We start from the raw sequence: 21,634 nt of genomic DNA, 5'->3' as shown, positions 1-21,634 counted from the left end.
AACAGATGTCTCGGTCATACGAATAAGACCGATTTAGATGTATATCCGCTGTTTAAGTTTTATCCGTAACCTCGATGATAAGGACCATGGACAGGCTTTGGCGGCACGAGGTGTGGTGTGCGAGATTTTAACTAGTTAGACCGTTTGGCTTCTGAACTTCGTACCTTGGTCGTTGATGCAGTCAGTACTGTGATAGTTATGAAGCCTCACAGAGAGTGGTAGAGCTTCTTTGAACAGCATATTGCCGCTCCTACATCCGCACGTCTATATCCGCAGACATCATTAATGGACTTGGACTTGGCAACGGCCTTTTCTCTCAATGTGTCTCGTAAGCATCAAACAACGGACAATGACGCGATGATTTACGACCAGTGGATGTTCTGTAGCGAATGGCTGTAGACGATCGTGTGATCGTATGTAATTTGGACGCTAACAGACAAAGTTGTTGCAAGGTCTTTGCCGCGTCAAAGAATTGGCGCGTCGACCTGGCTGAATCTCGGGAGCTGAGGACCATCGATATCTTTTGGCAAGCACATTCCAAGCACTTGCCTTCTTCCTATGTCGTAATGATCAAATCATGACGGATAAACACAAAAGATTAAGCAAAGCATGTCAGAGATGCCGTAGCAACAAACGAAAGTGCGAGCAGTCGTGGCCTTGCTCGGCTTGCAGGGCCGCTGGAGTGGAGTGCGTGATGCGAAGCAAAGCAAGGTCGAAACTCAGCAGTGAAACTGCTGCGCTTCCGCCTGACTGACGTAGTCTGTAGACCCGGTCCCTCGCATGGTGTAAACGACGTCCAATCTCGCCGCAGTCGACGGGCACGTATGCGATCTGTTAACGAGCCATGCCTTGTTCTGGAACCCTCTATTGCAAATTCACATCACTTAGACAAGACGACAAGGTGTCCTATTCGTTCCAATGGCTCGGAAGTTTTCTCCGGTGTATCGTGTGCACTCAGCACTCCAACTACGCCAGTGACGATAATTTGGCTGATAAACTCCTACACGAAGATTCATTTTGGTAGCTCCTCCGCCGCCACCGTCTCAGTTTGGATCCGCAGACTAACGTCAGGCAGACTTTGAAGTTCAATTGGAGCTGCAAGAGCCTGAACGAAAGAAAGTATTGTCTCTGGAACCTTTACAATCCCATGAGGGTTTCTCACGTACGACGAGCGTGACCTTTGCAAAAGCATCACAAGTTTTCTCAACAGCTTCGGATAGTCTGGGCTATTATGCTCAGATAGTCGACCTCCCAAGTGCCCTTAACGTGCTGGCTAAGATTCTGCCACCAGGCATTGTAGCCGACATGACAGGAGTCGATCGCAACTGGACTTTACCGCCCCTGGACCTGGCCCTAAGTTTCGCGATTCTCGCGTGTCTCCTTGTTTCTACGCGAGATACAAGCGAGTCCAGTTACTATTTTGAGCTCTCGATATATTGGATAAACGAGCATGCAGGTGGTCAGACTATCGATTTGGTCGTCATACATTTGTTCCACCATCTTTACGTACTTCGTACAGGCTCATCGAATCGCTCAAGAGCAACAGTCGACCAAGCTATACAGGTTGCGCACGATTTGAGCCTTCACCAAAAAACGTCAGATGTTCACGCGTCTTATGTGTACCTCATTCTTTGCTTTACGGATCAGTATGTAACACGCGACCGCATTGTTAGCACTAGAAGAAGCTAACTACATGCAGATATTGTGCAATGAGCCATGCCTGCATGACTAGAATCAAAGCTTCCAATCTTGAGCTTGAAAACTTTCATCCTTTGCTTGAAGAGCATCCTGAGCTTCGCCCCGTAGTGAATATGGTCCAGCTTAACGGCAAGATCATCGAACGCCTGTATGACGGGGAATCTACGGGAATGGAGGAGGTCGTGGATATCGAGCAAGACATCGTGCAAGCTCGTTCAGAGCGTTCATCTAAAGTCAGGTCAAGCGATGATACGCCCGAGGCTCAATTCGAATCCTTAGTATCTATCAACATGTATTGGTGAGGCACGTCTAGTTTTTGACTCCGGAACACGCTAATCAGATTACACCAGGCTGCGCGTATTGCTGCGTATACCTCTGCTTGCATCATCTCGTGGTTGGCTGTCTTCAATTAGCGTAGGTGTTCGTGGAGCACAAATGATTCTCCTTGAATACTACGAGATTGTGTCCAAGCGACAGACTGTGACTGCAAACAACGCATCCAGCTGCTCTTACAAAAGCAACAGTACAGGACGCCACATTCTACCATCGACTTGGAGGCAGGTCTGCAGGATTATGACCTCATGTCTAATACTATTCTACGCATTCTGGCACATGGAATTATCTCATGCCGAATTGTCGCAATTCGTGGCCAAAACGCTGGTATTACTTCATGGCCACAGTCTCAGATGGGGAGAAAGTCTGGACAACATGAAGACTACCTTGCGGGAGTTATCAGCACTATGCAATATAGATATCCAGGGTTCGTTGGAAGAACTACTCCCAAACCATGACTCGGAGCTGGAAGCCGGCGTCTTGAGTCAAAGAACACAACCTACAGATTCGCAGGAAAGCTTTTTCTTTGGTAGCGATGCAACTGTACGGCAAAGTATAATTATCTCTACGAACCCGGTACCTGAGGTATTCTCATCTATCGACACGGCATGGGCCTCTGGATATGGTTGCTTCGACCCATACGCTTTGACCGATGGCTTCGATACTGATCTAGATTTTTCGTTCCTCCATGCACTCGGAGGCGTCCATTTTCCTACTGTTCATCCGAGCACATGATTTGGGCTTGCACGACGAAATTTTATGCAGCTAAGCCGATCGATAGATATGTCTGAGGCATTCCCGAAGCTCCTGTGGGACTAGGCTCAGCGTATCGATGAACTACTTACATGCATCTACCCATATGAATATCTCACTAGCAAGGCCAGAAGCACATTATACAACCATATGGAAGGCATCAGAGAAAAACCGGAAATCGTTGAAAACACTACATGCCAAAGAACGAAACAGAGAAAGAATGGACGAACGTTGATAACCAACATCAAGCAACAGATGCTTTCTAGCATGATGGCCCTGACATAAAAGTCATACTGCCTCCGAGTGCGGACACCGCCAAAAGAACCGGCTTCTTCGATCGGAGTAGATAAATGATAGGAAGCAGAAGTAAACCTGGCGGGCTGACGGAGGGAAAACTAGGAGCCTAGAGCTGGACCTCGAGTTGTCGTAAGGGATGACGCTTGGTTGTTTCACCTCTGGTCCACGTTGATGGTCAAACCATTCATGGAGATACAGAGAGTAGAATCAATGGTAGTTCTTCTGACACCCCTTGCTTTCTTGTGACGAACGAGAGATGCAGCAGACGGCTCCTCGTCCCCGGACGTCTTCGCGTTATCACACTTCAGACCCAAGATCTTGCGCCATCGGATCAGTCTGTAATCGTGATGTTCATGCTGGCCTTCGTATCTGGGGGGAAGAACGCCTTTGTCGGGGCTGAACAAATGAAGCCAATCAGACTGGAAATTGGTCATTGCCTTCAAACCAAAACATGGGTTCCTGTTCAATCGGCTTTCCCAAGGGCGCGACTTGACAAATTCGCTCCAGAACCTGATAACCTTTTTGACGTCGTCATCATTGATTTCGAAGTATTCCTGGTGTTTGGTGTATGGCGTCGAGTATGACTTGGCACGTGATTTGGGAGACTCTTTCTTCGGTTGTTTGCAATCACAGAGGAACACCCATCGAAGTGGCGCAAGATCTTGATGCAAGATTGCTTCGAGTGCCCGGTAAGCCGGCACTAGACCACTGTCTGCAACTTGAACCAAGGGACGCGACATCTTACAAGTGCTCTGAATCTGGCTTTTCCTTCGTTGCAGATCGCCAGTAAAGCCGATTTTGACAAGCCCAAGCTCTTCGTCCCGGAACGCGTATACAAAGCCTGGCTTATCGAGATCTCGCCAATCTCCGTGCTGAAGTTTATCAATGATCACGTCTCGCACTTTGCTTGCGTTGATCACCACACTATGTTCGTAGCTTGAGTCGGCATATAGAGTTGTGGATGCTCTTGCAGCGCGAGAAATTTGGCGGTCGGGAGTCTGTGTTCGCCTTCGATGCGCGCGTGATGGGCTTGATTCGGCTAAGAAAGCCATTCGTGTGCCATTGCTATCCTCACAAACGACAGGGAGGATATCCACAAGCTTCTGAGAAGTATGATCGTACCGCTTTCGTCGCGTTTGGGATATGTTACTGTCGCTCATCATCACTTCATCATCAGAACAATCATCTGCTTGATCATCGAAGCCCTGGTTCACGAGATCACCGGAGCGCTCGTCCGAGTAATCTGAGCAGTCATCCGAATAGTCTTCTGAGCTTCCGTGTGAAGAATCTTCAGGGCAATAGGTAGAGTCTTGGTCTGAGCAGTCATCCTCCAGAGATTCCAGCTCGGAAACTGTTTCCACATCGCTATCATCGCCAGAGACATTCTGCAGTTCTCCAATGTCATAATGACAAGAGATCTCGGATTTGGATGTCTTCTTTTGGAGACTAGAGTCGTGCGGTACCGAGATTCTGGAGTCCTTCCTTGAGCGTGTTGGGGTGTTCTCTACCGATGGTAGCAGATCCGCATCTTTTCGTAGCTCTCGAGCAGTTCGTTTTGCTTCGAGACGAGCGCTCCTTCGGGATTCAACACCATGAGACAAGGCTTCGGGGCTGAGATGTGCGTTGTTCGAAACAGTGCTGCGAGCAGTCGCTTTGGGCGTCTTTGGCATCTTGAATATAATGCTGGTCAGAGACTCGAGGCAGGAACGATTAAGCCTGGATTCAACGAAGTAGTAGAATTGTTCAGAGTCTTGACTGGCCCGGGTTGAGGGGGAGTCGATACTTAACGGTGGCAGAAGACCAGATCCTGACCTACATCGCGGCAAGAGGTGTGGCAGGGGCTGTTTCTCGCGAGCGCTGCTCACAAGGCCGAGATAAGCCTGATACAGCCGGCATGATGTTGGAAATGGCCTAGTGCAGCCTAATACAAGAGTTTTGATTCGCTGCAATATGAGTCTCACATTGGCGAGCTCAACCTTGCGCAGAAGATCAGCGAGGTCTTGCGAGTGTACGGCTCACAAACCCCTCGAGCCAAACCTCGTGTCGCTAACTTCGCTGCGAGTCTCGTATGACTATGCGTGCTGTCTGGTAGCTTTGATAAACCTTGTACCGTCTGGCAAATCATGTAGCAGATAAACCTGTGCTGGTGTTGGCTTGCTGTGCAAGCGAGATGCATAGAGGCACAGTACTCGTGTTCTTCGTCTGACGACAAGTCCAAATCGCACATGTAGCAATCAAGACGGTGGCATGACTGGAAGACCAGGACGCTTCACAGCCCTGACTGCATGCTATGCAGCCATGTGATTCTGCGCAGCTTGCAGACTGTTTGTGCCGAATGTGACATCGCCTTCTATTGGCCACCATCCTGGCATATGCAGACGCATGTTCGCACGTACACTCTTGAGACCTCGCAAGTGCACTGTAGATTAGGGCTTTTGGCGACTGGCGTATCATGTACTGTGTTGAAAGTGAAACAATGGTCGAAATCCCGGTGTTGGTGGCCTAAGGCAGGAACAGCTCAGGGCGTCTACGAGGCGAGGTCGGTAAGCCCATATCAATCTCGAGCTTAGGCATCTCAATTTTCCCATGGCCACGTATGCAAACAAAGCTGTTGCAGTCTTTGATGCCTCTCAGTTCTACGCGTGCTCGTCACGCAGGGTAGGAAAAGGTCATGGTAAGCTCGTGTCGCTCATGCGTGGGACACTGTGCCTCACAGCAACATCCTTGTAGGTCCGAAGGTCTAAGAGTCTGAAAGTTTGAGCCATGAAGTGTCATGGTGAGGTAAACGAGAAAGATGGAAGATGATTGTGTTCCTCGAGCGCGACCCTTGGTTGATGTCTCAAATGATATGAAGCTTTGTATGCACAATATTGTGTATCTTGGCAGAGATTATGAATACCGGATGTCAAATCACGTGGACATCCGACGCTGTTCCGCATCCGAGCCACGGCTTTGCTTTCATCCACAGCTCCTGCCTGCTTGGTCATCTTTATCTACATTTGACGCAATAGAACAGCTTTCAATTTCGTCGGCTTTCTCTGATGTGCTTATCGGCTCATATAAGGTAACCCAGGTCTCGATCTTGACTGTGCTGTAGACCCATCCTTGAACACCATCTGTATATTTGCATCCCTCAACTTGATCTCCAACCGTTTCTTCTACTACCCATCAACATCTCCGCATCATCATGGCGCCTATCGGTGTTGGAATCATTGGCCTCTCAGCTGCTGGAGGATCCTGGGGTGCCTCCGCTCATCTACCCTACCTCAAGGACTCAGCAAAGTACAAGATTACCGGCGTCTGCAATTCATCGACCGAGTCTTCACAAAAGGCAATCGACACTTATGGCTTCTCAGCAGATGCTAAAGCTTATGGCTCAGTCGCAGAGATGGCAGCTAGCTCTGATGTTGATCTTGTTGTCTGCGCTGTTCGAGTTGACCGACACTACGAAGCCATGAAGCCCGCCCTCGAAGCTGGAAAGGATTGTTTCGTGGAGTGGCCCCTCGCCTCGAATGTAGAACAAGCTACCGAGCTACTTCAAATTGCTGAGCGCAAGGGCGTCAAGACCATGATTGGTTTGCAAGGCCAGATGAGCCCTGTCATCAGCCGCATCAAGGCCATCATCGAGAAAGACAAGGCTATCGGCCGCATCACCGGCAGTCATGTCAGTCTGGCCGGCATGTTAGGTGGCAAAGAGACCATCGAGCCCATGGAGTATCTCAACTATGCTGAAACCGGCGGAAACATGCTTGTAATCCCATTCGGACACCTCTACGACTCTATAAGTTATACTCTTGGTGAGCTTCAAGAAGTCTCTTCGACGTTGTCCATTCAGCACCCAGATGTTGTTGTCAAGTCTGCGGATGGCTCGAAAATTGTCAAGACCGTTCGCCGCACGGCAGCCGACCACATCTCCATGTCTGGCCTTCTTCCAAACGGTGCTCAATCTTCGGCAGTGGTGTATGGAGGTCAGGCTTTCCCAGGCGACCCTAGTTTCCTTTGGCGAATTGAAGGCGAGAAAGGTGTCATTCAGGTTCGTGGTGACCAACCATTTGCTTTGAGTATGTCCTTGGACATGAATGTTCAGATGCAACTGCTCGAGACTGGTGATGTAAAGGATATTGAGTTCACAGAGGATAAGCCGGGACCTCCTGGTAATGTTGGAAGACTCTATGAGGCATTCGCTGATGGCCAGTACTACCCTGACTGGAAGTGGGCTGTCAAGCGTCATGCCTGGGTGGATGCTCTATACAAAAGCAACGAGACCGGCAAACGTGTGTCCTACGTATGAGCCGCAACATGGAATTTCGACCAATTAAACAATCAAATCAATATTCCAGATGCCATGGTATCGACAAATTGGAAGAAAGCCTTAAGCCGTGTTTCTATGATGGGCCAGCAGACGTATTCACAGTAAGCCGCCTCCATGACACTAGCAACCGCAGGTTGTGTAATACTGTCGAGGTTGGCAAAATAGTAAATGCAAAAGATTGATCGATGATCAAGAGGGGGATCGAACTCAAGACCTACAAAAAAGAAACTCGGAGTGACGATGAGTTTAGAGAACAGGGGAGCCCGACCCCCACACCATAGGATATACCACCGCCGTAGCAGGGTCCCCAATGGAGGAGTCCGACTGGTCCGCTGTCTCGATGGGAATCTCCTGGCCAAGGTAGAATATAAAGACTAACCAGGGGATTGAATGAGTGTTGGCGGATCCTAAGACGACTTGCCAACACACTATAGCTCACAGATCATCCAGGTCTCCATCATAACTGCCACCACAAGCAACGATGCCAGTACAATCAGTGCCCTTCCTCGCCATGATCAGCTCCTCCCAATAACTCACTCCCTCCGCACGAACGATATCAGGCAGCGACTTCGACGTCTCGTTCTGCTGGAAATAGTAGAACTCAGGCTCTTCCGCGTCAACAGGATTCCAAGGCTCTGCTTTCACTAGACACCAAGCATCAGCAAATTCCCTTTTCAATGAAGCAAAGCAGTTTGACTCACAGCCCAGATGCATATTTGGATCACCATAGTTCACAAAACTGATCCACATACGACATATTTGCTTCGCCAGTGTGACGAGGGATTCACTTTCAGATCCACCAAGAGGGTTAGGATTGCCATTCTGCGGGTAGCCTAGGCCTTCTGTGTTGTAGAAGACGAAAGCCACCTCTTGGAAGTGCACTGCGCCTGAGAAGTAGGAGAGGCTATTGACCAGGGCATTGAAGATGCTGTACAAAACGTCAGTAAAGAATGGTCGCGATTGTGATTCATCTGCTGATGCTTACTAGGTATAGGATCTGGCACCGTGCCTTGCCCACCAGTGGGATGTCAGGCGTCTTGCGGCGTTCATGCTCATGTCTTGAGCAATGGCAGAGCTACGTTTGAACTGAAGTCCGATGGTAGAGTTCGGTCTGCCGTGGAGAGTGCTCGGTACGCCGATAGCTGGAATATCAGGATACAGTATCGCAAGATCGTGAGCTGTGGCATTATCATAACCCGAGTCAACAATGTAGTCCAAGATCTCTTGGGTCGTATTGATTTGTCTCGGACCAAAGCCTACGCCTTCTGCCTCATTGACGCCGATGATGTATGGGATCTTCAAGAAGTCGCCGTTGGACAGTGCTTGCGAAGCTGTTTGAGTGAACCAATCGCCATCAACCACAGGGCCGTAGCGGGCTCCTCTTGTGACGGTAGAGTTTATAACAGAGTTGAGCTGATCAGTGGGTACTTTGCGGAGACAGTCGAGTACAGAGCCAGTGCCGCTGCATTGAGTAGCTCTGCTGATATTGGCGATGATAGGCTCCCAGTCATCAACATCAAAGTCGACTCCGGGGCTGACAGGAGCTCCAGATTGTGCAATGGCACCATGGAAGAGACCATCATTCCGACCGTTGTAGGCGAGTAATTGCGCTCCAACAGACGTGCCACCAGAAGACTCTCCTTGGATAGTGACACGGTCAGGATCACCACCAAAAGCAGCAATGTTCTCTTGCACCCAACGCAGAGCAAGACGCTGGTCTCTGAACCCATTCATCGTATTACCTGACTCTTGGATCTCGCGGCCGTACAAGAAGCCCCAGGACGAAAGACGATAGTTGATACTGACAGCAATGATTGGCATGCCTGCTTCAACAGATTGCTGGACGATGAAAGACTGATTGTACCGACGGTCTCCACTGCCTCCCATGACAAGACCGCCTCCATGGATCCAGACAAGGACAGGAAGGCTTTCGCATGAGCCGGCTGGCTTGATGACATTCAGTGTCAGGCAGTCTTCACTGACATAGTTGCCTTGACTCCAGGTATCTCTGCCATAGCCAATACACTCTGGGCTGTACTCGGTAGCACTCTTCGAGCCAGACCAGGTAGAGTTGAGAGACTGAGGAATACGGAAGCGTAAATCGCCGATTGGTGGTTGAGCATATGGCATACCGAGGAAATTGTCGGTGTTGTAAGCAGCAGCATGGTACCCTGTGTAGGTGCCGTTTTTGACTTGTACCGCAGGTATGGCAACGCCATGATAGGTACTGTATCTTTTGATGACAGCTGCAGATGCAGTATTGAGCAGCAAGAACCCACTAGCGAGGACTTTCATGTTGATGATCGATGATCTGAGTGCTCACTTCGGCTGCGTTTGTGTAACCGGGAGAGCCTCGTACTTATGTTAATTCAGTACTCCGCTCTCATACTTCTCTAGAGCATAGCCCCGGCTGCTACGATACACGACGGTCTGGTGGGTGTTCTGCCCCGCTTTTGGGATGATGTCTTGATGCATTGTATCGGGGTAAGGTGGTAGTGACCATCGGCAAAAAGATTCAGTCCACGAGTCAAATCCTTTGCAACTGCCGTCTTGGTTACAAAAAGTGTTCATTCCATGTCTACATGACAGAGAAGGAGCGATTCGTACAATCATCGGCGCCGCGACCCCGCCATCAACCCCGCAATGATCGATGTCACTCCGCATAGATCACCATGCTGCAGATATCTCTGTGGAGCTTTCATGAACCTCTCGAAAGTGTTGTAGTATGATCTTCAGTGGAGTGTCGGCTGTCTGCTAGCCTAAGAGGTGTCGGCCGTCGTCGGCCGCATTGTTCATGGAGGTGGGACTTTTATACACCTTGCATTCTTCCAGTATGCTTTCATTTGTCACGTCGGCACGTGGAACAATGGCAAGTTCAATGAACGTGTGTAGGGAGTTGCAGCTGTGTCTTGTACTGGACGTGTTTCACATGACCTACGCTGGTCTGTGTCATGTCTATCATGATGCATGAGATTTTTCGCTTTGTTCAAGATGTTCAATGAGAGTCAGAATCAATCATGACTCTCTCTGGAGGCACATACAGAATGTAAAATCATCATGCAATCCTACTGGCGTATTCTGGACTGACACGTTCATATGAGAAGGATGGCAGGGCTCTATACGCGAGCATCAAGGGGTACTAGGAAGGTTGGATTTAGTACTGCTCTCCTAGGCCCGATATATTGCATCGAGATGCAAGATGACTTTCGTTCCGCTCTGACTGACCATTGAAAGTCTGATTTCACTGCTTATTTTTCCAGCTCTCTTTGGATCTTTACGCAAAACGAAATTTCATCCTGCAATTTCACTGAATTCATCTAGCACCACCCCTAACAGTGAGATAAGGAAGAGCTCAGGGGAACAGGGGCAACGGTGTTCGTGCCATCGGAAAGTTTCATTATTACTGTATCTCTGTACGTACTCCCATTCGTATCAATCGACTACTGCAATCTGAATCCAAAGATCTCTTCAAGCATCTCCTGGAATCTGCCATTTGCCATCAGCAGCATTGCATTGGCGTGTGCGATCATGTCTTCGTTGATATCACCAGCAGGGCGATGGTTTGGACAGTCGGGATGGTGGTTGTGAAGACCGTGACGAGCGATGGGGATGAAGTCAGCCAAGCAGGCCCAACAGAACTGGTGTTGGCATTGAGAGCCTGCATGACATGTTAGAAATTGTTCCTCATTGGGTATGTAATGTGAGAATTTTCCTATTCAGGGGTAAGACTTACAGAGCATGTGGTCGCAGCCGTCGCTCTTCACGATTCTGGCCTGGCAGTTGGGGCAGGGCTTTGAAGTGGCTTGGAGTGTTGCCTCGGACTCTGCCTCGTATCCCTTCTGGACCTGATTGCGTGCTTGATACTGCTCACAAGTTTCGTCCTTATGCCAGTCGACTTCGCAAACAGTGCAGTGCCTATGACCGCACTCCTGACAGGAGAACACGGGCTCTTGACCCTCATAGACTTGACCAGACTCACAACTGGTGGAGAAGCAGTATCTGTAGTCAGGGTTGCTGGAGAGAGCTGCTCTACGAGCAAAGCGGGCGTACTTTGCGAAGCACTCAGGGGTAGCGAGGTTCTGTATCTCGTGTTGTTGGAGAAGGGAAGGACACTGAGGGCAGGAGATTTGGTCCCACATCTTCGAGTCGACTTCAACGTCGAGGTGCATGGCAAAGCACTCGTGGCAGACGTCGTGTTCGTGGTCGTGAGAGGATACCTGGGTTGCATTGGGGAAGCTGTTGATACATTTGTCCTCACCACAGACCTCGCACATGCGCGGTGTAGCGGCGCTAGGGAGAGCAGGGGCAACAATTGTTGCAACATCATATCCTACTCACGATTCAATGAAACACTCGTTAAAGTACCCCCCGTGTAGTCTTAATCTGACACCCTCAAATTCTAAGCCTGGAGCGTCCGTTGTTCTAGTGATATCTGTGCAGAAATTCGAGATGCTTCCCCATAAGGGCTGAGCTCCGGCTTTTCTGCCATGTTTATCATCAGCTCTGTTCCGCTTTGTAACAACAAACAGTCTACAGGAATCGTCAAAGCTAGGCTTGTGTTTGTGCATGGATTGAGTGATCGTTGTGAGCTCTAAGACGTCCTGTTTCAAGGAAGTCAGATGAGCGGCTTGCCCAAATCATCCTCTACAAATTACAATGCGAACCACGACGACCCGAGGGCGAGCGGTGTTGGTTGAGGGCATGATGGGTGAGAGGGGCCAAGTGGTAGGTGTGGTGGCGACCACGGAGGAAGAAGGAGCCGCTGCCATTTTTGGCGCGTGTGTCGTGTTGATCGAACAGCTGGTACAGTGGCCTTTGTTAGAAAGCCTTCGCGAGTCATCACCATGACAGAACTTGGACTGATGATAGTGTGTAGCCAGATCGAACGAAACTGGAGATGACTGATGCTTTTTCTTCTGCAATTGACTGTTCGAAATTTTGCTTGGGACTTTGAATTGTGCTACGCAGTAAGGGTAGCGTCCAAGCATAGTTGATCCAAGAATATCGGTCCAAGCCGTGAGGACCATGTTGAAAGGACGAAGCTTCTGTCCATTGTACCGACATTGAGCATTCTCTTGGCTTCTAGCAGGCAGCTAAACTATACTACCCACCAGCACTATGGGCTCTCTATGTGTCTAACAAGAGGACGACCAGCTCAGCTTCTCCTTCGTTCATCCAGATTCGCGTCTCCTTTTGGGTGACTTGCACAGAGACGCCTGCCCATAGCAGCTGCTCTTGGTAGGGCTTGATCCCGCGGTAGAGCTGCTGGAGGTATGCATGAAATCTCAGTTGCAATACTACGAAATCACAAGCGAATAGTCCAAGTGCCGAATATTCCGTCTCAGACAGATGTGGATACTGTGATGGAAATCCCAGAGTTTCTAAAGCTCTTGGTCGTGTGACGAGACTTGAGTCATACTCGGGGACTGTCCAAGTATCTTTCTTAGTTTGTGGAAGAAACCAGGACGACTATGGATTTTGAGCTTGTGAGCTCTACGGGCTCGGTTCTGAGCAGATGTCTGTATCCCACGTCGTGGGTGTTGTTTAGAGGAGAGTAGAATGCGTTAACGACACTCACCATGACCATGTACGTGCACATCTCTCGATTGTATATGTTTATTGTATGCAGCACTGTGGCAGCACGTTCCAGTTTCTGCGCTGTATGCGGTGATGCGCGTTCATCAAAGTGCTGTTGATTGCTCAAGATGTGAGAGTAGTGGTGACAGTCTCTCCGTCATCTTCTTCGCTCTTACCGGCCTCGGGAGCTTCGGTGGGATCGCCGAAGGTAGTGTCTTTGGCTGAGGTGGCTTGCTACTTCTTCTGCGCTCTCTGCGATCAACCGTGCTCCAAAGTTGACACCGACCTTGCGCTTATGGGGGCGTTGCTGTTCGACAAGATCGTAGAGGGTACCAAAAGGACAGTGCTCAGAATAGAGCCTGTAGGTGTAGTTGACTGCGTCAGCCAAACTGCGTTCGAATGCCTTGACGGCCGCTATCCTTGAGAGAGCATATGGACGATCGTGATTGTTGTACCCGACTCTTGTGTGCAGAGCGCATCATTAATATTCTGCCCAGCCGAAATCTGAGAGATGATCTCCTGGATGGACATGACTGCTGTGATCCACTCTTCTCCGAAAGCATGACCTACTGTAGTGTTGATGGTTGAAGCAATGGCGGAGGCGTCATACGTGATGAAAGCCAGGTGAGCAAGGCAGGCCGTGTTACTCGCGATCACCTTCCTGCCTCGGGCGTTGACAATTACGTCGTTTCGGTTGCCATCTACTGCCCACCGTCCCTCCGCATCTTCCGGACGATTGTTCTGCAGAGTCGTGCAAGCTCCTCAGTAGCTCCTCAGTATCTCCTCGAGCATGTTCTTGAGCTTCTCCTCCAGGTGCCATGAGAAGCCCTCGATGTATATATTATGAAATTGCTCGCGCTCACGACAAGAAAGCCACGATCTCCGATAGAGAGTCTCCGGGAACAAAATGCCATCATCATCATCGTAGCAGAGCTTGGAGTAGCTGAGAAGTTGGTTGGCGAGGGAGCGTCAGTAACAGACAAAAACTCCTCGAGCTATCGACACCGCCCTCTTCGACACCATCCATCGTCTGCGGTGGTGACGACGGCGATGCTGCTGGGCTGGCTTTATACATGTTACAAATGCGGTCATCTTGTCCTCTGCCCAGGCTCCATATGCAGCAGAGAGCAGATCAAGAAATTGAGAAGCTGGGGCATCGACTAATCCCTTTGGCAGTGGTGTCTTGCTCTGCTTCCAATCAGTCAGGAGGTCGTCCACTTTTTCCTATCCAGAATCAGTGCCGATTGACTTCTCGATGGATGATTGAGAGATAATGGTGTCCATATTTCCAGATGCTAACATGTCGCGGACAGCGATTGTCAAGGTCCCAGCCTGCAGGCGCACTCTCATGGAACAGAGCGTTGTGACGTGGATGAACGACGTTTCGAGATCTATATAGAGACATGAAGATTTACGATTTGCAGTCTTGCTTCCGATATACAACCACTGACGACATGGTGCTTCAGTGCTGCGGTGCAACACAACACGCCCATATAAATCGAAAGCACGATGAGGCGTCGTACAAGCCCTAGGAAATCGGGGATTGTTTTTTAAGATATACGGTCAGCCTCACCACTTATCGTTGTCGAGGCCTGTGAGCGCTTCAAAGGCAGTCGGTGTATGGTTGTTGGAGGAGGAGGTCTTTCGCGCAGACGCAAGAAGAAGTGTGGGAAGAAATTTGGCGAGCAGATCGTGGTTTGTTCGACGTGCTTCTGGTGATGATCTGAAGCAAGTGATATGAGCGCGAGAATGAGACAGTCTTTTTGCGTAGGTATCAGGTGGGCTCATGTTGGGGACATGGGATGACGAAAGCAAACGAGCTGGTGCGAACTGGGTGTTCGTTGTGGCGTATTTGGCTCGTGGCGTTCAAGCGGTGCTTGAGCCGAGCCTATATAAATCTTCCAGGCTTGAGGAGAAGAAAGTCGTAGGAGAGGTCCATGAGCATCGGAATGGGCAGAAGACGGGCTTGATAAACTTCGTCTCTCCAGCTCCAGTATCTTCCAGCTGTTTGCTACAGAGGCGATAGTTTCATTGATACAAGGCGCAAACATCAAGCACTTTCAAAGGTATGGACAATGATCGAGGTTGGCTAAAATATTAATTGCAAGGCTGATGGATCGGGAGAAAAAGGAAGTGTCAAACTAAGCCTGGCATATCAGTGGAAGCAAGCAGATTTAGGAAAGGACAGCCCGCACCTTCTGAAATGCTTGTGATTTCGAGGAAACTCCTAAAGAATTGATCAATCATCGGGATGCTTTTGTGGAAGTAGCTACTTACCACGCCAGAAGCCTTCTCCTAACCATTGCTATACCTTGCCTCATCTTGACCAGCACCAAAAGGAAAAGGTGAGTATTAGATGTGTTTTCATTTCCATCGTCAGTAGTAATACAGCAATTCATTACAAAACATCCTTGACCAGGATATCCTACATGCCCAAACCCCTCTCGCCCTTCTCCAGCTGATCCGCCTCCAACCTCAAGGTCTCGGCTCTGAACTTTCTGAAGGCAGCCTCGATTCTCTTCTTGGCTTCAGGATCCTTCTTAATAGCACTCTGTGCACTCAATCCTCCAGTCAAGAGTCCAGTCTCTCCTCCCACGAACAGACCGCCTAGGCCGAACAGTGTGTATGTGGCAATGTCTCCAAGGGTTGAGGGCTTGAGCATGGGTGTAAGGTCGGGCAGGGGCTCAGTGCGGCCACCGGCGAACTGAACAGCGACGGGCTTCTCGGATGTGCGGAAGGCGTTGAACATGGTGGTTCTGTTCTTGCGAAGGCGGAAGGAGAGGAAGAGACCGAGGGAGAGGCCTACGACGGAGCCGATGGTCGTGTGCATTGAGACGCGAGAGGCTGCTTTCTGGAGAGCTTCGCGGTCGGATGATTGAAGGCTATACAGTAATGTTAGCTGTTGTTAGAGAAGCACCGTGACGGGAGACGGACTCATGTTGGTAATGTTGTTCTGCGAGGGCACCGAGCTCGTTACCGAGGCTCTTGCGGAAGAGTGCGAGACTATCGGAAGACATGATGTGTGGATGGTTTGAGGTTGTCAAGTTTCTGTTTAATCGTGTTTGGATTGACTTGCTTGTGTGTTAGGAAGCAATAGGAAAGGTGAGAAGATACAGAAGGTGCAAGGCGGCATTTCCGGAGAGATATTTAACGGTGATGCAGGAACGAAGCAACTACGTCATGTGGGGTATTTGACACCATATGGGCATGTCAGTTTCTCGTCAGAAGCACGTATGGCGCATGAAACCGCTTAAGGAGGTGTTGGCAAGGATACAATATACTTGTTCTGCAATCGTAGCATTCATGTAGTATAGCAAGTCTATATCCATCGTTCATTACTCCTCGTCCTCGTCCTCAGCCTCTTCCTCGGCATCATCACCCCTCTCCCTGAAGACCATAAAGTCATCAGCTCCAGGCAAGATCTTCTGCCAGGCGGCCTGGACGTTCTCGATGATCGCATCATCGAACACAAAGTCCAATGGCGGATCCTGGAACTTAAGAATGTTGGACTGAGACGTCTCGGTTGAGGGTGCTAGTGCCTGGGCATACTGTTGGTAGCTGAGCGACCACAGAGCTTGAGCTTCACCATCATGGGCCGCGAGAAGTGACTTGACAGCTTCAGCAAGAAGGTCCTGGCCTTGTTGACCGGTGAGTGCAGTGCTTGCATATGCGATGCCTGTACAATCCATTGTTAGCAATTGCTTTCTAGCAAAACAAATAACGATTGATTATTTTTAACGGTTGGAAGACCAAAGCGATCAGGTTGTCAGAGATGTGTTGATCGACATTATTGTTCAGACAATGTAGATAAGTATTCGTAAAATCATTCATCATGCAATGATCTTCCAGGGAGAGTAAAGGGAGATGATTGGAACTTACATTGACCTTGTGGGCATTCGCCTGTGTCACTGGAGTGAACCATAATATGAACAGGTGGGTGGTCTGGGCTGGAGAGACAGCCAGTTGGGAAGACCACAACAGCACCTGCAGGAGCGACACCACCCTCAGCAACAGTGACGAACAGGTGTTGCATTGGTGATGAGATGATGGTAACGCTCCTTGAAGCGGCCTCAGGTTGAGCACCTGAAACCTTTGTGCCGATTGTTGTTGCAGGAAGAGATCCAGGCAGATCGTCTGAGCAGCCGATGATATACTGCGCAGATACTTTCTCTCCATTGCTGAGCTGGACAGTGTACAATGACTTCTTTTCAGAAGGCACAGCGAAAGTAGTCTGTTTTTCAACAGGTTCCGCAGCAGCAAGGGCGGGCTTTCCTTCCTCAACACCTGCGATACTGTATCCAGCTGCAGCGAGGAGGTCATCCAAAGACTGCTCCTTGATACCAGATTCAAGCTCATCAAGACTATCCGGATTCGTGTCGACAAAGCCTTCGCCTTCAGTGATCAAGTTGTGGATATCTTGAGAGACATCGGGCTTCTCTGGCTCTCTTGGGATCTCCTCGACATCATCCTCTTCAGATTGAGCAGGCTCGATGGTAGAGATGCCTTGTCCAAGAACATAGATGCCACCACCAACGGCACAAGCTCTGCAGGCGACCTGGACAACCTCTGAAAGACCACCCCACTTGGGGATGACAGCACCGAAGCCGGGACCAAAGACGCCGATGGAACGAAGGTGGCGAGCTATGCGAGGTAGTGCAAACTCGGTAGTCGTCTTTTCCGGTACTTCAAGACTGAGGCAGAGAGCCATGAGAGTGTCGACAGCAGGCAGACCAAACTGTTCAGATAAGAAGTCGGCGAAAGGTGTGTTGCGGTGAGGTTCCCATGTTTCAGGCTTTTCCTCAAACGCGACGACGAATCGGAGGAATTTCATCAACTGACCCTTCATCTTCAAGGTGAGTGAAGGGTCAGCAAAAATGTCTTCGCGTCCGTTGGGCACACGGGCTAGGCGCGTGCCATCTTCCTGCTTTTCATAGACGAACCATCCACCAACAGCCATGAACTCAAGTTGCTGGTGGGTGTTCGATGACACTAGGATGGGCAGCAGGCCGGAGCGAGTATAGACCAGAGTCGGCGCCAACGACAAGTTGTATGCGCGAGAGGGAGAGAGTTTCTTATCTCCCTCCGACTTGGCGATCGAGGCATTGCTGAATCTAGATTGCGTTGCTGCGAAAGAGTTAGTATGATATTCAGATCAATGCGCGCATTGGAAGCGGCGACATACCAGAATCGAGTTTTTCAGCCCACTGCTCGGCTTCTTGAAGACTCAAGACAGCTTCGGGACCGCCGTAGGTGTCATCCTTGTCGACATGCAAGATCTTCTTGCCAGAGCGCGAGAGAGCACTTTAAGCAAAGAAGCTGCGTCAGTCAGACAAGCTCTCGGTCAAGTCAAACAGCAAAGCATGAAGAGACATACAGAGCAAGCAAGGACTGCTGGATGCCTGTTCCTGAGATCAGGACATCAAAGCTAGATCCTTCAAGAGAGTCCATGATAAGGTTGGGTTTTGTAGTTGGAGAGACGAGGGGTGCTCTTCGAATTTCGCAGCTTTCTGCGCGCTGACTAAGCGAATCCTGATCGACCTTCGAATCTTTTGCGCACGACCGTTCTGCTCTTTCTTCTTCTCTCAACCGCGCCCGCTGCGAGTCTTTGATCACTTCAGGAAAAGGCTTTTAGGCAGGTTGACCGCTTCATTGTCGGTCCCGATGGGTCGCGTGAGAAAGAAGTCCGTCCTGTATCTCCTGCTCCATATTTCAACTGAAGGAAGCGGGTCGTTTGTGATGCAACATAATCATTTGTGCAAGTCGTCAAGAAGGCTTGGTCCCATATCTCTCGTGAAAGCATGCCGCTCAAGACATATCCTCTTGCTGTCTGATTGCAATGGCCCGATCTACAATTCGACTGGGATCTTCTGCCGTCAGTACACTGTGGCTAGGGACTTGGACAATGTTTGGACGTTAATGTGTATCATTCGTTGCAGCATGTCTATAATCTAAGTGTATAATCCTCTATGGCCGGCATGGCACCTCTTTATGCCATGTTCTATGAAGTAGGGGTTGACCCGAATATTAAGTGGATTTAAACCTTGGTGAGGATGGTCTCGACGGCGGAAGCCTGGTACTAGGGTTAGAATCATGCAACTAAATCAACACTGGCAATTGATCTTACCTTGACCTCCTGGAGGTGACCCTCGTTCTCAGCGTAGCTGATGGTGCCGTCCTTCTCGACGATCATGGCCCAGCGACCGGTACGGTCACCCTTGTTGGGGCCAGCCTGCCAGCCGTAGTTCTCAGAGAAGAAGGTCTTGGTGTCAGAGAGCATGAGCTGTTGTACAATTAGCCCGTGTCTATCCGAAGCTCTTTCTGAATACACCTACGAAGTCTTCGCCCTTAGGCACCTTGTTGACCTTGCCCCAGCCAGCAAGAACGTACTCGTCGTTGTTGGAGATGAAGGCGACCTTGTCGACACCCTTAGATTTGAGTTCCTCGAACTTCTGGACGTAGGGGGGAAGGTGGTAGGCGGAGCAGCTAGGAGTGAAGGCACCTTGAGAGGAATGTTAGTTTACTGTATCCAATTCTAAGACGATTCAATTGACTTACCGGGAACGCTGACGATGACGACCTTCTTGCCTGCCCACTCCTTGTTGGCATCGTACATTTGAGGGATACCGCAGACAGTTGGGTCCTCGTCAAGGATGGGAGCCCAGCTGATGTATCTGTTAGTACCAATACTTCGGAAGAAGGTGTCTAGACAACGTACCCGAACTTGACACCCTCGGGGAACTTGTCACCAGCCTGGAGAACCATTGTGAATGTAGATAGGTTATGTGGGATTAGGAGAAGATGGAAAAAAGTTGATAGACGGAAAGTGAATTGATCTGATAAGAAACAGGGAGAGATATGGGAAGAGGAAGAGAACACTTATGTATCGGAGCTAGCTATCTATCACATCGGGATCTGAATTTCAAATCAGACGATAATCAGTCTCTAGGCAGAGAGCCCATGAGTCTCTGGCACTTTCCATGGGACCGTGAGCTCTCCACCGCTCTTGCCTTTTGCTCAACGGAGAAGAGCTCCACCGGCATTGACGCAACGCGTGTGGAAGTTGCCGAAACACGAAACTCGTGGGCGGACCGATCTCGGGAACACTCCGTAATCTCACCTTGATGTACAGAAAACACGTCACCCTACTCGTCTGCTTCGATTGTTGATACATACAGCAATAAAACATGTCGAAGCCCCCATTCACTCAAGCGACGGCGCAAGAGAAGGTCAAGAAGGCTCAAGATCTCTGGAACGCACAGTAGGGCATATCTCATTTTGAAGCTAGGTGTTTCAAGAAAGCTGATCAAATCCCGTAGGAACCCCGAAGACGTTGCAAAGGTAAAGAAAGCTTCTTTTGAGCCTTGAGCTTCACAAAATCCCATTTCATGCTGTGACCACTGTCCCGCTTTGTTCATCATCACTCCCATCTCCAACCGCCTTGCTCATGCCGAAGCTGTTTGTGCTTCTCTCCTACGCCATCCACACACTAACGGCTGCTCGCCAGGCATACACTCCAGACTGCATCTGGCGCAATAGAGACCATTTCTTCTCCGGAACCGATGCCATCATTGACTTCTTGACTCGCAAATGGGAGAAGGAAAAGGAGTATCGCTTGCGTAAGGAGCTGTTTGCCTTTGGCGATGATAAGATCGCGGTCCAATTCTGGTATGAATTCAAAGATGCCCAAAGTGGCAAGTGGACGAGATGTTACGGTCTTGAGGATTGGACATTTGCAGAGGACGGCAAGATGCGCAAGCGACAGATGAGCGGTAACAACATTGAGATTAGCGAGGCCGAGCGATGGTTCAAGGAAGGCGTTGATGTGAACTCGGTGGACATTTCCGAAGCGCACTGGTAGAGGAAGATTCCGTAAAGCATGGAGCAGTCGGCAGCCTCTCTTGACTGCTCAAAATCGTATCATGTCTCGAATGGGTGGTGGTGTGATTTTAGGAGGATTCTTGGCAGATCTGATAAGCCGATGTCGCCTCGTTGATACTTCCCTCATGCTGGAGGAGTGTTGTGAATAGCGACTGCAATGAACTTGGCATCTGTTTTGAATGAGAGGAGAGTTTTCGATAAGATGGGAGAAATGTGCTTACCTGGAAAGATGACATACTCCTTGTTCTTGGAGCGCAGTCTGAGCAACCTCACATCATCGTCGGGCGAGTTGGACAATTCCTGCAGCATATCGCCGGCAGCCTTTGCAAACTTCCAGACAACTTCAGCCACGTGCTCAGCATTCGGCATAGCACCATCTGTTCGGTCGTCCGTCAGACCATTAGAGGCAGGCAAAGTGCTCTCTGCATTTGAAGAATCGTCGCGCGAGACCAGACCAGAAGAACGGACAATAGCACCAGTTTCGCGAGAGAGGATAAGAGTTGCCTGGACACCAGCCTTTTGCGACAGACGGCTAAGATGAGCAAAGCTCTCGTCTGCTGGGTTTTGCTGCATCATGTTGTTGTTGGAAGTGTTGAACGTGTTGGAAGTGTTGAATTTGTTGGACGTGGCACGCCGAGACAAGTTGTGAAAGAAGAGGTCCGCCGCCGAGTGTTTGTGTTGCAAGCCCCGCAGATGGTATAATTTCTTGTTGATGTTTGACAACAAGCACTTCCCAAATTCGCGAAGCTCACCCAACTCACCAAAGCTCGAAGTACGCCATGGTCA

The 21,634-nt window shown here is 49.7% G+C and overlaps 12 protein-coding genes across 12 annotated transcripts; 4 read left to right on the top strand and 8 right to left on the bottom strand.

Moving 5' to 3' along the window:
* The first annotated feature begins 568 nt into the window (after positions 1-568).
* Positions 569-2,824, top strand: M438DRAFT_195135 (uncharacterized protein). The gene is made up of 4 exons (XM_029899293.1): positions 569-1,020; positions 1,076-1,646; positions 1,700-1,996; positions 2,049-2,824. The coding sequence occupies exons 1-4, from the start codon at positions 825-827 to the stop codon at positions 2,764-2,766; spliced, it is 1,782 nt and encodes a 593-aa protein (XP_029761589.1). The 5' UTR covers positions 569-824; the 3' UTR covers positions 2,767-2,824.
* On the bottom strand, positions 2,825-3,143 carry M438DRAFT_195126 (uncharacterized protein). The gene has a single exon (XM_029899291.1). It carries the CDS (start codon positions 3,051-3,053, stop codon positions 2,883-2,885), a length of 171 nt encoding a protein of 56 aa, XP_029761588.1. The 5' UTR covers positions 3,054-3,143; the 3' UTR covers positions 2,825-2,882.
* M438DRAFT_195131 (uncharacterized protein) lies at positions 3,144-4,977 on the bottom strand. Its single transcript, XM_029899292.1, has one exon. The coding sequence runs from the start codon at positions 4,749-4,751 to the stop codon at positions 3,234-3,236; it is 1,518 nt and encodes a 505-aa protein (XP_029761587.1). The 5' UTR covers positions 4,752-4,977; the 3' UTR covers positions 3,144-3,233.
* A 1,291-nt stretch (positions 4,978-6,268) lies between these two features.
* M438DRAFT_271854 (NAD(P)-binding protein) lies at positions 6,269-7,372 on the top strand (the record flags this gene model as incomplete). Its single annotated transcript, XM_029900510.1, has 1 exon — positions 6,269-7,372. The coding sequence occupies one exon, from the start codon at positions 6,269-6,271 to the stop codon at positions 7,370-7,372; it is 1,104 nt and encodes a 367-aa protein (XP_029761586.1).
* A 549-nt stretch (positions 7,373-7,921) lies between these two features.
* Positions 7,922-9,709, bottom strand: M438DRAFT_294936 (lipase 2; the record flags this gene model as incomplete). The annotated part of the gene is made up of 3 exons (XM_029901861.1): positions 8,379-9,709; positions 8,095-8,321; positions 7,922-8,037 (listed from the first exon to the last, which is right to left on the bottom strand). Coding segments are annotated over exons 1-3 (1,653 nt in total), but the record flags the coding sequence as incomplete, so codon positions are not given.
* Positions 9,710-10,403: 694 nt separating this feature from the next.
* M438DRAFT_391502 (uncharacterized protein) lies at positions 10,404-11,787 on the bottom strand. The gene is made up of 2 exons (XM_029909075.1): positions 11,127-11,787; positions 10,404-11,051 (listed from the first exon to the last, which is right to left on the bottom strand). Exons 1-2 carry the CDS (start codon positions 11,665-11,667, stop codon positions 10,834-10,836), a joined length of 759 nt encoding a protein of 252 aa, XP_029761584.1. The 5' UTR covers positions 11,668-11,787; the 3' UTR covers positions 10,404-10,833.
* Positions 11,788-15,045: 3,258 nt separating this feature from the next.
* Positions 15,046-16,074, bottom strand: M438DRAFT_316930 (uncharacterized protein). The gene is made up of 2 exons (XM_029902723.1): positions 15,905-16,074; positions 15,046-15,852 (listed from the first exon to the last, which is right to left on the bottom strand). Exons 1-2 carry the CDS (start codon positions 15,985-15,987, stop codon positions 15,396-15,398), a joined length of 540 nt encoding a protein of 179 aa, XP_029761583.1. The 5' UTR covers positions 15,988-16,074; the 3' UTR covers positions 15,046-15,395.
* Positions 16,075-16,095: 21 nt separating this feature from the next.
* Positions 16,096-18,427, bottom strand: M438DRAFT_364495 (uncharacterized protein). Its single transcript, XM_029907726.1, has 4 exons — positions 18,345-18,427; positions 18,153-18,271; positions 16,850-18,094; positions 16,096-16,646 (listed from the first exon to the last, which is right to left on the bottom strand). The coding sequence occupies exons 1-4, from the start codon at positions 18,416-18,418 to the stop codon at positions 16,306-16,308; spliced, it is 1,779 nt and encodes a 592-aa protein (XP_029761582.1). The 5' UTR covers positions 18,419-18,427; the 3' UTR covers positions 16,096-16,305.
* A 136-nt stretch (positions 18,428-18,563) lies between these two features.
* On the top strand, positions 18,564-18,948 carry M438DRAFT_344728 (uncharacterized protein; the record flags this gene model as incomplete). Its single annotated transcript, XM_029905289.1, has 1 exon — positions 18,564-18,948. A coding segment is annotated over exon 1 (286 nt), but the record flags the coding sequence as incomplete, so codon positions are not given.
* Positions 18,882-19,755, bottom strand: M438DRAFT_344726 (AhpC/TSA family protein-like protein). Its single transcript, XM_029905288.1, has 5 exons — positions 19,686-19,755; positions 19,526-19,632; positions 19,303-19,469; positions 19,095-19,250; positions 18,882-19,040 (listed from the first exon to the last, which is right to left on the bottom strand). The coding sequence occupies exons 1-5, from the start codon at positions 19,730-19,732 to the stop codon at positions 19,005-19,007; spliced, it is 513 nt and encodes a 170-aa protein (XP_029761580.1). The 5' UTR covers positions 19,733-19,755; the 3' UTR covers positions 18,882-19,004.
* A 253-nt stretch (positions 19,756-20,008) lies between these two features.
* On the top strand, positions 20,009-20,900 carry M438DRAFT_194834 (DUF1348-domain-containing protein). Its single transcript, XM_029899289.1, has 5 exons — positions 20,009-20,093; positions 20,146-20,184; positions 20,206-20,228; positions 20,287-20,308; positions 20,475-20,900. Exons 2-5 carry the CDS (start codon positions 20,155-20,157, stop codon positions 20,826-20,828), a joined length of 429 nt encoding a protein of 142 aa, XP_029761579.1. The 5' UTR covers positions 20,009-20,093; positions 20,146-20,154; the 3' UTR covers positions 20,829-20,900.
* On the bottom strand, positions 20,900-21,577 carry M438DRAFT_194821 (uncharacterized protein). Its single transcript, XM_029899288.1, has 2 exons — positions 21,070-21,577; positions 20,900-21,018 (listed from the first exon to the last, which is right to left on the bottom strand). The coding sequence occupies exons 1-2, from the start codon at positions 21,422-21,424 to the stop codon at positions 20,972-20,974; spliced, it is 402 nt and encodes a 133-aa protein (XP_029761578.1). The 5' UTR covers positions 21,425-21,577; the 3' UTR covers positions 20,900-20,971.
* Between the last annotated feature and the right edge of the window lie 57 nt (positions 21,578-21,634).

Source organism: Aureobasidium pullulans, assembly GCF_000721785.1.
Source record: "Aureobasidium pullulans EXF-150 unplaced genomic scaffold scaffold_7, whole genome shotgun sequence".
NCBI lineage: Eukaryota > Fungi > Ascomycota > Dothideomycetes > Dothideales > Saccotheciaceae > Aureobasidium > Aureobasidium pullulans.
This window is presented reverse-complemented; position numbering and strand designations above follow the sequence as displayed.

Excerpts from the sequence above, each read along its gene's own strand:
- M438DRAFT_195135 (XM_029899293.1), top strand. The coding sequence starts at position 825 with ATGCGATCTGTTAACGAGCCATGCCTTGTTCTGGAACCCTCTATTGCA. Across the intron at positions 1,021-1,075 it reads CTACACGAAGATTCATTTTG|ACTTTGAAGTTCAATTGGAG; the intron begins GTAGCTCCTCCG and ends AACGTCAGGCAG. Across the intron at positions 1,647-1,699 it reads ATTCTTTGCTTTACGGATCA|ATATTGTGCAATGAGCCATG; the intron begins GTATGTAACACG and ends AACTACATGCAG.
- M438DRAFT_195126 (XM_029899291.1), bottom strand. The coding sequence starts at position 3,053 with ATGCTAGAAAGCATCTGTTGCTTGATGTTGGTTATCAACGTTCGTCCA.
- M438DRAFT_195131 (XM_029899292.1), bottom strand. The coding sequence starts at position 4,751 with ATGCCAAAGACGCCCAAAGCGACTGCTCGCAGCACTGTTTCGAACAAC.
- M438DRAFT_391502 (XM_029909075.1), bottom strand. The coding sequence starts at position 11,667 with ATGTGCGAGGTCTGTGGTGAGGACAAATGTATCAACAGCTTCCCCAAT. Across the intron at positions 11,052-11,126 it reads CGGCTGCGACCACATGCTCT|GCTCTCAATGCCAACACCAG; the intron begins GTAAGTCTTACC and ends CATGTCATGCAG.
- M438DRAFT_316930 (XM_029902723.1), bottom strand. The coding sequence starts at position 15,987 with ATGTCTTCCGATAGTCTCGCACTCTTCCGCAAGAGCCTCGGTAACGAG. Across the intron at positions 15,853-15,904 it reads GAACAACATTACCAACATGA|CCTTCAATCATCCGACCGCG; the intron begins GTCCGTCTCCCG and ends ATTACTGTATAG.
- M438DRAFT_364495 (XM_029907726.1), bottom strand. The coding sequence starts at position 18,418 with ATGGACTCTCTTGAAGGATCTAGCTTTGATGTCCTGATCTCAGGAACA. Across the intron at positions 18,272-18,344 it reads CAGCAGTCCTTGCTTGCTCT|TGCTCTCTCGCGCTCTGGCA; the intron begins GTATGTCTCTTC and ends CTTTGCTTAAAG. Across the intron at positions 18,095-18,152 it reads GGCTGAAAAACTCGATTCTG|CAACGCAATCTAGATTCAGC; the intron begins GTATGTCGCCGC and ends ACTCTTTCGCAG.
- M438DRAFT_344726 (XM_029905288.1), bottom strand. The coding sequence starts at position 19,732 with ATGGTTCTCCAGGCTGGTGACAAGTTCCCCGAGGGTGTCAAGTTCGG. Across the intron at positions 19,470-19,525 it reads CGTCATCGTCAGCGTTCCCG|GTGCCTTCACTCCTAGCTGC; the intron begins GTAAGTCAATTG and ends ATTCCTCTCAAG. Across the intron at positions 19,251-19,302 it reads TGCCTAAGGGCGAAGACTTC|CTCATGCTCTCTGACACCAA; the intron begins GTAGGTGTATTC and ends ATTGTACAACAG.
- M438DRAFT_194834 (XM_029899289.1), top strand. The coding sequence starts at position 20,155 with ATGTCGAAGCCCCCATTCACTCAAGCGACG. Across the intron at positions 20,229-20,286 it reads CAAGATCTCTGGAACGCACA|GAACCCCGAAGACGTTGCAA; the intron begins GTAGGGCATATC and ends CAAATCCCGTAG. Across the intron at positions 20,309-20,474 it reads ACCCCGAAGACGTTGCAAAG|GCATACACTCCAGACTGCAT; the intron begins GTAAAGAAAGCT and ends GCTGCTCGCCAG.
- M438DRAFT_194821 (XM_029899288.1), bottom strand. The coding sequence starts at position 21,424 with ATGATGCAGCAAAACCCAGCAGACGAGAGCTTTGCTCATCTTAGCCGT. Across the intron at positions 21,019-21,069 it reads GGAGTATGTCATCTTTCCAG|ATGCCAAGTTCATTGCAGTC; the intron begins GTAAGCACATTT and ends CATTCAAAACAG.